Source organism: Silurus aristotelis (genome assembly GCF_946808225.1).
Source record: "Silurus aristotelis genome assembly, chromosome: 5".
Classification (NCBI taxonomy): Eukaryota; Metazoa; Chordata; class Actinopteri; order Siluriformes; family Siluridae; genus Silurus; species Silurus aristotelis.
Window position 1 is genome coordinate 29,638,185 of NC_139578.1, and position 15,000 is coordinate 29,653,184.

General features: G+C 40.4%; 1 protein-coding gene across 2 annotated transcripts in view; it reads right to left on the minus strand.

Annotated features, from left to right (window-relative positions):
• Positions 1 to 15,000, minus strand: part of tns3 (tensin 3) — a 68,591-nt gene that overhangs the window by 9,079 nt on the left and 44,512 nt on the right. The window contains exons 13-18 of one of the 2 annotated variants that reach the window (XM_083542610.1): positions 11,730 to 12,821; positions 5,759 to 5,910; positions 4,527 to 4,647; positions 3,432 to 3,515; positions 1,204 to 1,315; positions 145 to 569 (exon numbers count right to left, since the gene is read on the minus strand). In XM_083542610.1, the coding sequence (XP_083398736.1) occupies positions 145 to 569; positions 1,204 to 1,315; positions 3,432 to 3,515; positions 4,527 to 4,647; positions 5,759 to 5,910; positions 11,730 to 12,821 (1,986 nt within the window). The remainder of the gene's footprint in view (positions 1 to 144; positions 570 to 1,203; positions 1,316 to 3,431; positions 3,516 to 4,526; positions 4,648 to 5,758; positions 5,911 to 11,729; positions 12,822 to 15,000) is intronic. The other variant, XM_083542611.1, reaches the window with a different exon arrangement.

Consider the following 15,000-nt stretch of genomic DNA (forward strand, 5'->3'; position numbering starts at 1 on the left):
TCTTTGTATTCAAGATATACTAGATGTCGTTCGTTATTATTCATAGCATCCAACATCTGTACTGAGAAGTCTATAATTGATATATCATTTAAACCCCAGGACATGTAAAAAATCAGGGCATTATGGGAAAAAGGTGTGGTTTACCTGGTAGAGGGCTGACACTACTGCTTCTGGCTTGCAGTTCAGGTATTGAATTAGGGAAGGGAATAGAGAGCGAGCTTCCACTGTGTGGACTGGAGAATCCGCTAGGTGCTGGAGACGAAGAACCTAAAGAACGCTCACAGTCGTTTGAGGCACGCATCTTTTCAGGAAGAGGGGGCTGCTGGGGAGTGTAGCTTGGACCGTCAGACTCATCAAAACTGAGTGCTGGGCTGCAGTTCAAAGTGTACTGTACCACTCGAGTCCTCTGATTGCCCCGGGGTGAGCTGTGGGCATTGGGGGCAGGGTGAGGGTGAGGATGGTGTAATGGAGGTGAATTCTCATTGTAGCCTATGGAACCAGAATGTTGGCTGTTGATGGAGGTGTGGCGATTGAGTAGACTCCCTTCTAAGCAAGGCATCTGGACTGAGCTAGAGGGAACAAGACAACAATACGATTGTTTAGTGCTTATAGGTCACATGACCACAAAATGTATCCATGTACCCTGTGGCATCTTGTCAAATACTCTGTATCCAATATGACTAATGTAATTGTCAACCCTAGATAAGTATTTTGATGATGAATCCAAGTTGTAAATCATTTCCATACCACCAGATTTCTTGGGGATAATGGTAGCTAAACGTTTAAGGTTTTGGGCTACTGGATAGTCAGGGGTTTAAGTATTACCAGACTGCTGCCCTTGGGGCTTTGAGCAAGGCCCAATGTGCTCCAGGGGTGCTGTATGATGGTTGACCCCTGCCTCTAAACATCACTTGAATAGTCAAAGAAAGAATTTCACTGTGCAGTATCTGTGACAAGTATAAAGCCTATTTCTTTCTTTCTAATCAGGTTTGAATTTGGTATAAGTGCTTGCATTTGTGGGTTTTCATCCACAACGGCATTGAAAAAAAACGAACCCCTTCTATGTTGGACCTGAAAAACCTGATGAACCAAGTGCCATTTTACAATCCAAGTGCACAGATGTGTTTTGAGAAAAAGTGAGGGCAAACCTGGGATTGTAAACACACTAGTGTAAGTGTGTGAAAACACCATCAATGATCTTACCTGCCTGTATGTGTTATCACTCCTCCAGTGGAGGCAGCATGGTTGAAGGCTCTGTGATTCACATTCACTCTGCCCTCGTCATGTCCCATAATATCAGTGTAAGCTCTCATATCTGAAATCAAGAGCAAAACTGGTGTAAAAGGCATTTCTTTGCCAACACGACATCAAAGCTAACAGCATTTGCTACAGAAACACAATGCAATGGTGACATAACCGAAGGTCAAGGCTGTGTTTGGCCAGACAAAACAGTCAAATTAAAAAAACGGTCACTCTAAGAAGTGTCAAGAGGAGGGTCAAAAGTCATTTGTCAAGGGGGTGAGAACTTTTGAAATGTAGGCAGTAACGATAAAGGATGACGGTGAAAGAATTATACAAGGTCCCCCTAAAGATGCTTATTTTATAGTGAAATTCTTTACAATTTTCAGTGTGTTATAAGCTATGGTCAGAGAACAGGGTAAACCCCCAACCTTCTGATCACTAAACCAGAGCCTTATTAATATGTTCGTAGACTTACAGGAATGCCACTCTTGGGCTTCTAAGCAATACCCTTAACTCTCTGTGCTCCAGGGGTGGTGTATCATGACTGCCCCCGAGCTCTGACCACAGCTAAAATTGATGGGATATACAAAGCCTAATACCTGATAATTATAAGTTGAATTATCACCCTATACCAGGGGGTGGCCCAATGCCCCTGTGCCCTCATTAGCTGAGTTGTAATAAAAAACTTTCTTTCGGCTTCTCTCATTAGGGGTCGCCACAGCGGACCATCTGCATGTTTGATTTGGCACGTTTTTACACTGGATGCCCTTCCTAACGCAACCCTCCCCATTTTGAGCTTAGGACTTGCACTAAGAGTGGCTGGGGTCGGTTCCCTGACCGGGGATCAAACCCGGGCCGCAGCGGTGAGAGCGCCACATTCTAACCACTAGACCACCAGGGACCCCTCTTCTCACCCTGTAATAAAGTCTAAAATTATTACAGCATCTGCTGTCTTCTCTTTTAATTACATATTTGTAACATATGGATAATTTGTATTAACAAGCACCCACCCCCTAGTGCCTTTTTGGTTTTGCGCCATTGCCCCCAAAATATCTGTGCACAGCCCTGCCTTATCCATTGTCCTTCCTTCCATGTTTGTTTCTAATTGATGACCAATGTTTGAAGGCATTTGTTCTGGTTAATAAATGCAGCCACTCAAGTCTATTAGGAGCTCTTTAACTGTAGGAGTTACCCCTGAGATGTTTTCACTGGACCGCTTTAAAAAGGGAATCTGGAGAGCAGTTCCTCTCAAAGAGCAGCAAGTACTTTTAGAATAATCCTAATCTTTATTGCCCCACAGGGAATTGTCTCTCCAAATGCAGGGGGTGGATACTCCAACTTTTCAGATTCCAATCAAAGTGGCCTGGACAAGTCACACAAGAGCACTTTCTTTCCTCTATTGTTCAGCAGGTGGGTTTCCTCCCACCATGGCCTTTTGTCAGGGGTCAAGAAGCACATATGTTCAGCTCTGTGCAGACAAAAGGCTTGACGTTTCAATAAAGCCACCTCTCAGACATTTGCTTCTGCTCTCTGCTGAGTCAATGGTGTTATTATTTACTCTTTATTTACTATATTTAAAAACTCTATTTATTTATTCGTTTGTTTGTATGCTTGTTTAAAATCTTTAAGGTTGTTGCACACTTTAAAACCAGTCTATAGTGGTTGGTGTATACAAATTCAGGTCCACCCATTCATCCACCCATCCATCCATTCATGCGTCCATGCATCCATGCGTCCATGCATCCATGCATCCATTCTTTTTTCGCTGTTTGCTTATCTCTCAATTGGATAAACAATGTCCCAGCTTCAAAATTCTGTTAAAACTTAATTCAATATGATAGATTTGTTTTAGTAATCATAATTGTGACAATAATAATAATAATGATAATTATGATGTTTATAGACTAAATGTTGCTTCACATCTTCACTGTTGTAAACTGTTAATTTCTTGCTAAATTGGGACTTCCAGGTGCTCCTCTATCAGCTTTCACATCTCTCAGGAACTTCTTACACTGCACATGTTTGCCAGGTCGGGATAGGTGTGTGTGTGTGTCTGTATGTGTGTGTCTGTACTTGTGGTGTGTTTAGTCTGAGACTGCTTAGCTGTGCCCATCTAAGATCTTATCTCATCTCCTGTAAGAGAAAAACCTAACCACGGTCCTTCACTGTGACCTTTAAAGGCTTCTTACCATGCTCCATCCTGATGGCTCCGAACATGGGCATGGTGGGAGATGGCGTCTGGGCAAAGTGCGTGAACTCTGTCATGCTCTTCACTGTGGAGACAAAAGGGATGGAGAGATGGTGTTTTATATTTACGCCCTTATGATTATTCTTATTATTTACACAACTGAGCAGCTATGGGGCCTTGCTTAGGGGCCCTGATGTGGCAGCTTGGTGTGACTGGGATTTAAAATTATGACCTTAAGATCCAAAGTTCAATGCCTCAACCACTAAGCTACCACCTCCCATCTTTCTTGTGAAAAGTGATAAACTTGTGGTTGGGGGACATGTTGGAGCGAGTGTGTTGACTTTGCTGAACTGTCTCATGAATCATGGTTTGGGAATCTCAGACAGACGTGATTGTGTTCTGAACGCTGCACTGCTGCTTTAGCTGTTACTATTTCCAACTAGTGATGACCTGAATGCATTCGTTAGCGATGTAGCAAGTCGTGTGTTGTTCCTCCTTTAAAAATATACTACGAGGTGGTACCAAAAGGTTTGGAGACTAAACAGGTGACAAAATAATTTAATTCTAAGACTTCTAGCTTTGTTGTACCAGTTTTTTGAAGAACCACCAGGTTCAACCATCATCAATGATCGTCAGTGCGTGTTATGATGATTCTAAGGGTTGGTATTTTAACAAACTACCAGTTTTGGAGATGAGAAGACTCTTAAGGTTCCTCTAGAAATGTTACAACACACATTGTATCTTATTCTGTCTAGTGCTGAAATTCATTTCTGGGTTCGAAGCCAAAAAGCTCCAGTCTATTTCCAAACACAGGGGTGAACACACATGTATCTTTATGAGTCCCGGGGCACGTACAAGATGAGTGTTTGAAATGTGTGATCAATCTGGAAGGCATCCTGGTTAAAGGGATTTGTTGTGCTTGCATAACGGCAGCATACCATAACACTTGATTACAGTTTAGAACAACGTTCCTGCGGTAACCACGCCAACTGCAAGCTGATTGACAGCCGGTCACAAGGGGTGTGAGGCGTCTTGTATGAATGTCTTTTACGAGTGTTTCTGAAGGTGTGTGGGTGTAAATGTGTTAGTGTCTTACCATAAGGTGTGGGTGGTGTGATGGGAAAGGCTGGTGTTGAAGGAACCGTGTCACTTCCTGTCTCCAGTCCAGTGCTTAGACCTCGATGCTCCAGAGAGTCTGCACGGTACAATGGAGCTCGCTGAAACACAAAAAAGTTGCACCAGGTTTTTACCAGGAGTACGCAAAATTTGGCCCATGTGAACATTGGTACCATCGGTACTACTAGTACCATTCATATACAGTTATGAAATATGGTGATTGATAGGTAACATGGTCTTTAAACTCAAGGCGAGGGGACGGTCACTATAATAAAATAATGACACCAGTTATAGCACAGTGATTACTTACGTGTAATGAATTATACACCCAAATGGATTGAAATTAAATGTGTGTAAATGTTGGGATGGGGATTTCTTACTATTGCTATTCCTTCCTTGCTTCCCTTTTTCTCTTACTATTCCTTTATTTTTCTTATTCTTTCTTCCTTCCTTCCCTACTTTCTTTCTTTCTTTTACTATTCTTTCCTTTCTTCCTTCCTTTCCCCAAATATTTTATTCTTCGTTTCTTCCTACCTTCTCTGTTTTCTTTCTTTCGTTTTATGTACTCTTACTATTCCTTCATTTATTCTTCCTTCCCTCCTTTTTACCTTATACTTTTCTTCCTTCCTTCCTTTTCACATCATACTATTCTTCCTTACTTTCTTTTACATCATACTATTCATCCTTTCTTCCTTTTCACCTCATACTTTTCTTCCTTTCTTCCTTTTCACCTCGTACTATTCTTCCTTTCTTTCTTTTTACCTCAAACTATTCCTCCTTCCTTCCTTTTCACCTCATACTATTCTTTCTTCCTTTTCACCTTATACTTTTCTTCCTTCCTTCCTTTAATCTCGTACTATTCTTCCTTTCTTCCTTTTACCTCATACTATTCTTCCTTCCCTCCTTTTCACCTCATACTTTTCTTCCTTTCTTCCTTTTCACCTCATACTTTTCTTCCTTCCTTCCTTTTTACCTCATACTATTCTTCCTTTCTTAATTTTTACCTCATACTATCCTTCCTTTCTTAATTTTTACCTCATACTATCCTTCCTTCATATTAATAAATATAATAAACATTTCTACACATAAGTAAGTATAGGCATACTGTATATTGTGTGTGTGTGTGTGTGTGTGTGTGTGTGTGTGTGTGTGTGTGTGTGTGTGTGTGTGTGTGTGTGTGTGTGTGTGTGTGTGTGTGTGTGTGTGTGTTACCTGTGGTGGAGCTACAGTGTGTGTATACGTCAGTCTTTCCCCAAACTCCGCCTCCGGTTCCCAGGCCGGCCGCACACACACCGTCGTGTGTTCTGTGACTTCACTGCCCTGACGACTCAGAGCACATAAACCCTCTCCAGGAGATGGGAGCACTGAAGCAACACACACACTCCACATTACTCCTGCACCTCATCATGTGTGTGTGTGTAACTTTCTATTCAATCCTCATCAATAATCCATTATAATTTACCCATCTGTATAATGTAATGATGTATAAAGAAATATGCAGAAGTTTGTGGACACCTGACCATAAGATTGATATGTACTATGTTTTTGAAAATAGGGTTGAGGTCAGAGATTTATAGCAGGCCACTCAAGAGCTTCCACCCCATCAAATGTAAAGCAGATATTCATGTAACTGGCTTTGTGCACAAAAGCCATGATGGAACAAGTTTGAGTCTCCTGTACAATTGTGTGCAACTTTATGGGAACAGTTTGGAGAAAAACTACATATGGGTTTCCCAATACTTTTGGCTGCTGGTTTATTTGTCTAAAAAAGCAGCTCTGTTGCTCCATTAAATGTAACTATATTTGGATAAAAACAACACGTAGTTCTTTACTTCACTTCACTTCTCTTTCTTTCTTTCTTTCTTTCTTTCTTTCTTTCTTTCTTTCTTTCTTTCTTTCTTTCTTTCTTTCTTTCTTTCTTTCTCTGAATATGACATTATTAACACAGGATACACCTTATGTTGCCAAAAGTCTTGGGACACTTGACTTTTCCACCCATATGTGGTTCTTTCTTTGGATGCTGTAGCATTCAATTTCCCTTCACTTGATCTAGGAGACCCAAACCTGTTCCAACATGACATCTGTGCTCAAAGAAAGCTCCATGAAGATCTGCGTTGCATTAGTTTGAGTGAAAGATCTTTCACTATAGAAGCTCTGATGATGATTTGGAACACTGAATTCAGTAGGTGAATGAATTTTTACTGGAACATCTTCCCCAAAGAGTGGCGGTTATTATAACAGCAAAAAGCCTTACCATCAGGTGTCCACAAACTTTTGCCCCTAATCTGAATGGTGTGTTTGGGATTATTTTTTGCCACAATATTTTTCATACAACTTTAAATAAAGTCAATAAAAAGTGTTTATTATTATCACAATCATTTTCTTAAGCCCAACCCCAACACTGTAACAATGTGTGCATGAAAGAATACATGCAGGAAGTAGAAGGAAGAAAAGCACATGAAGTTTTAGCATCAACAGAGAAACAAGCAGTCGAGCATCTGAGCTCCAGACGGAAAAAAAAAACACCTGACATGCAAACAAAAAAAAACAAAAAAAAAGAAAAAAAAGGATACTTTTGAGTCAATTGCACAATAAAATAATCTACAGCTTACAGGCCAGAACACAGTGTACATGTGGAGTGTGGGGAAAAAGTGTGTGTGTGTGTGTGTGTGTGTGTGTGTGTTTAGCTCAGAGGAGTGTAAAATGGCATTCACCACAGAAGTGTTAATCTTAATTAATTGTTCACAAAGCTACAGAGATGCTCCTGTGTGTGGAATGGGAATGTGTACGAGGAGCGAGTGCAATAGGGCCACTCTCTCTCTTTCTCTCTCTCTCTCTCTCTCTCTCTCTCTCTGTCTGTCTCTGTCTATCTCTCTCTAAATGTAAACAAGCCCCTTCTCACACCACAGTGACTTCTTTCTTTAATTTCTTCCTTCTTATATTCTTTCTTTCCAACTTTCTTTAATGCTTTTTTATTTTTTATTCCTTCCTTTCTCAATTCCTTTCGTCCTTTCTTTCTTTAATGCTGTCTTTCCATCTTTTTATTTAATGCATTTTGAAACAATTCCTTCCTTCTTTCTTTTCTTCCCTCTTCTCTTTCTTTCTTTCTCTACTACTTTCTTTTTCCTGAAAAATTAATTTTTATCTGTTTCTTCCTTCCTCTCTTTCCTTTTACTTTAACTTTTACTTTATTTAATTTAATTTAATTACATTTTATTCTAATATCAATTTAATTTAAATCTTATGACGCTGTAAATCTTGATCTTACAGTAGTAATAATAATAATACACAATAATAATAATAATAATAATAATAATAATAATAATAATAATAATAATATTATTGAATGCAGAGCCTCAGGCTACTCCTGTTCCTTTCGCTGGAAATTCCAGTCTCTCTCACAGACGCTTCGCCTCAGATCCAGTCGTTTAGTCTCCGCTTTCTAAATCCTGCTGGTGAATCATCACTTCCGCATCTAAAGGTATAAGTCATAATTAATTTGCCCCTCGTCAGACAGATGGTGAAATGCGTCTGATGTCCTTCCTGAAGTCTAAACCCTGAGCTTATGGTGCCAGATGTGCTTTATTGTTGTGTCTGATCTATTAAGTGCATTTTATCTACAAAAGTATTGGGACACATGATTGTTCCAGACATATCTGGTTCTTTCCCAAACTGTTACTAAGCGGTTATTAGGTGGTTACTAAGCGGTTCATTCATCAATCGGGCAAGGTTCCTGGCTGCTATCGAAACAGAATTATATATTTACAAGCATTCTTTCTTTCTTTTCGGCTTCTCCCGTTAGGGGTCGCCACAGCGGATCCTCCGCACGTTTGATTTGGCACATGTTTTTACGCTGGATGCCCTTCCTAACGCAACCCTCCCCAATTTATCCGGGCTTGGGACCGGCACTAAGAGTGGCTGGGGATGGTTCCCTGACCGGGAATCGAACCCGGGTCGCAGCGGTGGGAGCGCTGCATCTTAACCACTAGACCACCAGGGGACCTATATATTTACAAGCATTAACGTGTTTTATTCATGCCACGGGCACATGCCACAAAATCTATTATTTGTACATGTTATATATTTACAAGCATTAACATGTACAAATAATAGATTTTGTGGCATGTGCCCGTGGCATGAATAAAACACGATATATTGAGGAAATGAACTCATATTACTTGTTAAAATTATAGTTAGGCAGCAGCATAACATTTTTAAGTGTGTAATTTTTTCTGTGTAACAATAATAATAATAAATTAATTCCAATTTTTTTTACTTTTTTTTTTTTAGGTTACAGTATGATCTGAATGCTAGCTCAGAAATTATTTGAATGCTATCTCAGTGGTCCAGGTGAGCGCTAGTTCAGTGTTCAAGGAGAGCGCTAGCTTAGTGTTTAAGCTGAGCGCTAGCTCTGTGTTTAAAGTGAGCACTATCTCAAGGTCCAGTTGAGCGCTAGTTCAGTGTTCAAGTGTGTGCTTCTTCAGTGTTCAACATGAGCACTAGTTCAGTGGTCGAAGTGAGTGCTAGCTAATTGGTCCAGGTGAGTGCTAGCTCAGTGATAAAGGTGTTGGACCTCTAATCAAAAGGTCATGAGTTTATCCCCATTACCATTAAGCTGTCATTTGTAATAGTGTCACTCTGTATAAGGCCAAAGTTTCATAATATTGCTGAAACCATAATGTTTTATCACCAGAAAGAATATTGACACATATTTTCGTCAAAGTTTTACTATAAAAAACAAACAGTGGTTTTAACTTGCTATGGTGTGTTTTTGTCTTTCCCACAAAACCCGAAGCGTATTAAACCTATAATATTTTTGTCTAAATTCATTTTTGTTTAATTAAAAATTTACTCTGTAAAAAGAAATTCTAGAAACTGCAACATTGTTTGTTGTACAAATATCTCATTTATGTAACTAAGCGGTTTAGGGTTATATGTCTTGTCCAGCAGTGACAGCTTTGTGGTGCTGGGATTTAAACTCACAACCTTCTAAATCATTTTAATCTTTAAGCTACAGATCCACTTCCCATTCACAGAAAAAACAACTTCAAACATTTCAAAAATAAACCTCAAAATAATTTTTGTCATCAAAATAGTTTATGGAATAATTTTCCCTCATGACATTTTCTTGACCTTTGACACCCCAAAACTCAGACCTGTGTAAGGATTTCTGATGCTTAGGTGTGAACAACCTGATAAAGCCTTTTTTACTGTCTCTAATTGTCCATGAACATTTTTCACATTCCAAGGCAAAGTCTTGCTCCCGGTATGTGTGTGTCCGAGTCGACAGGAGACTCCCAGGATGCCTCTGCACCCGAGCAGCTGGATAAACAGGCAGCATTCGAGGCTACCATTTTGTAAACATCCAAGATAATGCGAGCTGATAATCAATCAACTAGCATAGTGTGCTAATACAAAAGTCGTGTTTTGCCTTTGATCAATATCTTAAAAAAGATCTATTCTTAAGATCCCACTATTCTCTTCACTCCTTTTCATCTTGCTTTTCTCTTACGTCTTAATTTTTTTTTTTACTTGTAGACTAGGGTTGGCTTTTGACTTCAAAAGAATTCCTACGACAGCTTGTCAGCACTCTTGTCAAATCCCCGCTTTACACCACCAAAACAACGAATGTGACCTGCCACGCTAAATACGGTCGAGCTCCAAAGTTCCTGTATTATGAAAATTGTATTGCCTTTTAAAGGAAACCAACATCATCACTGCTGAAACCCTGAAACCAAACATTTTTTTTGTAATGAAAACACTTTAATAAATTAGTTCTTTAAAAAATTATAAGGATTAAGTAGCCTTCTTTTAGCTATTTTGTAGCCCATGAGGGCTTGAAGATTGTCCTCAATAGGAACTGATAAGAGCAAACATGCTAAAGATCTCCAAGAAGCAGATATCTGAGTGAAAATAGAGGGCAAGTCCAAACAGCTACACCTTTCACATAGCTAAGATTCTGCCAGGAGCTCTGATTTCCCATTTGTGTGAAAACCGCTTGGAATTCCTTTAACCGTGTTGTTTGTCAGGCATAGCACAATGGTGTTAAGCACAGGAAAGGGCCAAAATTGACCCTTTGCACATTAATAGATGCCTTGATTTTGTCTTCTGGCTTGATTTTTGGCAAGATGTTGCACTTGATGTTGCAAGATGCAGCAAAACAACCCCAGTTAAATGTGCAATATTTACATGTGTACAATGGACTGGTATCATGTAGCATGTAATGGACCTATCAGGAATTAACCAAAAATTCTCCATTTACATTTTTGATTTATGTTTTAGGAAACAAAACATAAACCAAGATTATTACCATGAGTTTTAATTCCACTCACTGAAAGATCACGAATACTCACTTCTGAACAGTTGCCAGTACATACTTTAGGAAACTATCATGCGGTTTTTGTGGCTATAATATACATCAATCAGGCATAAAATTATGACAAGCCTAATATTTTGTTGGTCCTCCTTTTGCTGGCAAAACTTTTCTGACCTGTCGAGCATTAACAGCATTAATATCTTCAACAATCTGTGTATCGATGAGCCTTCAGCCACCCATGACCCTGTCATTCACCACTGTTCCTTTTTGGACCACTTTTGATAGATACTGACCACTGCATACCAGGAACACCCCACAATAGCTGTCGTTTTGGAGATGCTCTGACCCATACTAAAATCCATACGTTTGCCCATTTTTCCGGTTTCAGACACATCAACTTTGAGGACAACATTTTTTGTTTACTTGCTGCCTAATAAATTCCTCCCACTAATAGATGCCATGATGAAGAGATAATCAGTTTTATTCACTTTACCGGTCATAATATTATAATGTCATGATGTTATGCCTGATCTGTGTAAATGCAGATGTTTTGCTCTTATAAACATATCCTGAGGTCTTTCCTCCAATTATATTGTTGTTACAAAAGGTCCGGAAAAAGCAGCATTAAAAAACTTACTTATTGAAAGAGTACAGAAAAGATAACCAGATCGTCAAGTATCAGGATTTTTATTTGTAGGCTGTAGCAGTGCCCGCAAACCCACCACCAGAAAGAGTGTAGAAACATTTACCTTTGGATTGTAATTCATAAGGTTTCACACCACCACCAGAAAGAGTGAAAGGATTTGATTTTGACTCTGTGCAATATCAGGTCTGTTCAACCCAGAAGCCAAAATTTTAAAATCTTACCTGTCTGCTGATTTCTGTTGTTCTCATTGAGTCTGAGCGTCAAGCCCTTGTTGTTACATGTAGTAGCCATAGGCATAGTCCCTCCATTTCTTTTGACCGAATTGGTGCGTGTTGGAATGGGCACAAACGTAGGGTCCAAGTCAAGGATCAACTGGTTAAGCTGGTCAATAGAGTTATCAATGTCCACTGTAAGGGAGTTAAACTCCTCATCATGACTTTTCTCACCCTCCCTACATGGAGATACTGTTGGGTTCGGGGTGGTGTGGTTTTGATCACAACTGATCACTTTGGGTGAACTCTCTTGCTTGTCCCCTTGAAAGTTCTCCTCGACTCCACCTTCCTCAGACAGGTAGAAGTAATGCGGGGCCGTGACCAATTGCTGCTGGCGGACCCAGGTCTGAGTGGAGTAGGTGCCCTGCTGGAATTGCTGCCCCCTGGTAGCTGAATTGCAAGTGGTGGTGGCAGGAACAGAGACAGTTCTCTTGACAAGGCAGTTTCTCCGAGTTTCAGCGTATGCTCGCTCATATTCTTCCATGGCTGCTGGGCCGTGATGTGGGACATCCTCGATCACACCAGGGCTGCAGAAGCCATCAGAGAGCAGAGAGTTTTGGCTGCTTTTGTGGTATGATGATGAAAGAGTCCCCAAACTATCCACACTGCGCAGGTCGTGGCCGGACATCAGGACCTCGTCATCCAGGATGTCAGTTTCTCGCTCTTTCGGCCGGGAATTGCCGTTTATGTGGACCTTCACTGGGTGATGTAGGACTTCCTGAGACGTCAAGGTCAAATCCATTCCATCGTCTGTCCGAGGCTCATCGATCCCAAATCCACTCAGCAAGCGATTCAGGTCTGCCTTCTCCTGCTCACTGGGACCAGAGGACTTGTGTCCACCAGACACAGGGCAACGCTCAGTCCAAAGGGAGGCACTCGAGAGACCGGAGTCACTGCTCGCTGAAAGAGCGTGGTCACTGTGCTCAGGGCTGGAGGTGACAGATGTGGTTCGGTTTGACCTGCCTAGGATGACGGTACTGCCCTGGCTTCGTTTAGGTGAGAATTTGTCCAGGGTTGCAATCGGGGGCTGCAAGGAAGGAGCTGGGAGAGAAAAGAGATGCAGCGCTTCAAGAGGTTAGCTGAGTTAGAGACACTTAGAGGACACAATGCTACGTGACAATCATCCAGGCAAGTTGTAGACCACAAATAAATTTCTTTCACCCTGTAAATTTACATTTGGCAGACGGCCTTATCCAAAGAGACTTACATTTACTGCATTTTTACAACTGAGCCACTATGGCGTTAAGGGCCTAATTCTGGGGCCCAGGACTGGCAGATTGGTGTGGCTGGAATTTTAACTCACAACCTCCTGATTAGAAGTCCAGCATTTTTATTTTAGAGCTACCATTTTTCCATTTATAGTGTAAACACAAATCCATTCCTGTGAAGAATCTGTCTGAATGTATAAAACCCTAAAAAACTTTTGGTTTGGCTGGCATTTGAACTCACAACCTTCATATCCAAAGTCTAATCTGGTTTAACCGCTAAGCGTTAACCACTAAGCTACCACCTCCCTGCTGTATAAGAGCTGACCTACAAGGCATCAACTAAAAATAATACACAATAGTTTCACAAGCCAAATGGGGCAATTCTGAGCCAATTCTGGATCTCTAAACAATGTCCTGAGGGTTTTTCGTCTTCTTTTTTTACATCTTTAAATCACAAACTGAGCTGAAATCAGTTGTCCAGTACTTTGCAATATTCACAAAATTATTGTTGTTTTGCTTTTATTACACATTGCAAACTTCTTTTGATTAAAACTTAACTTCAACCCTAATGATATATGACCTGTATCTTGTACTGTCTACAGTGTCCACACACACAGACCTTTAATTTAAGATAGACATAACACATCTAGGGGACTTGTCCAATAGGATTTGCTACGTTAAAACTTCTCGCACTGTCAGACAGGTCTTGGAAATCAGTTTTAAGTAGTTAGTTAATCAGAGACCATGGCAGTCATGTGAGTCCTCTGGCCTTTGGAGTTAAAAAACCCAACCGGAAAACAGCATCAAGGTCAAGACAGCAGTAAGACTTACAAACTCATACGACACTAAACATAGCAACAGAAATCGTGTTATAAAGGAAAAGCAGTGTAGACGTTACAGCTAGACACAAGCACAAATGAGTACCTGTGTGTCAAAAGAAGGTTGTGATGAGCATTGAGTGCAGGTCCAGGTCCAGGTCCAAAATAGTCACAAATGCTCCTTTACTGCTCTCTCAATCCTGCAAGACGTCTTCCACTTTCAACTGCTTGCCCCTGTTCTACCTCTCCTCCTCCTCTCTCTCTCTCTTTCTCACCTACCTACCTACCTACCCCCTCCCACATTCCTCACTCTCACCATCCCTCTTGGTGGGGGAGGTGGGGGGTCCCATGACTCTTACCTCCTCCTACATTCAACTCAGTATGAAAGACTGAGAGTCTTCCTTCACAGAGGTAAACAGAGTATATAGAGCACACAGTGTGCTGAACTCTGTGTGTGTGTGTGTGTGTGTGTGTGTGTGTGTGTGTGTGTGTGTGTGTGTGTGTGTGTGTGTGTGTGTGTGTGTGTGTGTGTGTGTGTGTGTGTGTGTGTGTGGGGTTTGGACTCCACACAAGTACATAGGGAACGGTGAGGTTCCCGAATAATGAGGAGGAATGTAAACATGGAGCGGAGATTAGGAGAAGGGGGAGGGGACTTGAAGATCAAAGAATTAAAGGTGAAAAGGTAAAGAGATAGAAAAGATGGAAGGGATGATGTGGAGGCAAGAAGAAAAAAGACAAATTAAATTTGAGAAAAATAGTGAATGAATGAATAAATGAATGAATGAATGAATAATCAAATTAGTAAATGAATTGATAGAGGGGTGGATGGCTGAAAAAGAGCAAAAGAAATAGTGAACAATTTCAAGAATTAAAGATTGTAAAGTTAGGGCAAAGATAGAAAGTAGGTACATAAGTTGGTAAGTAAGTAAGTAAGTAAGTACGAAAGAAAGAAAGAAAGAAAGAAAGAAAGAAAGAAAGAAAGAAAGAAAGAAAGAAAGAAAGAAAGAAAGAAAGAAAGAAAGAAAGAAAGAAAGAAATAAATGGAGGGAAGGAGGGAGAAACAAAGGAAGGAAAATTAAAACTGAATTGAAGAAAGAAAGAAAGAAAGAAAGAAAGAAAGAAAGAAAGAAAGAAAGAAAGAAAGAAGAAGGAGAATAGGAAGGAAGGAAGGAAGGAAGGAAGGAAGGAAGGAAG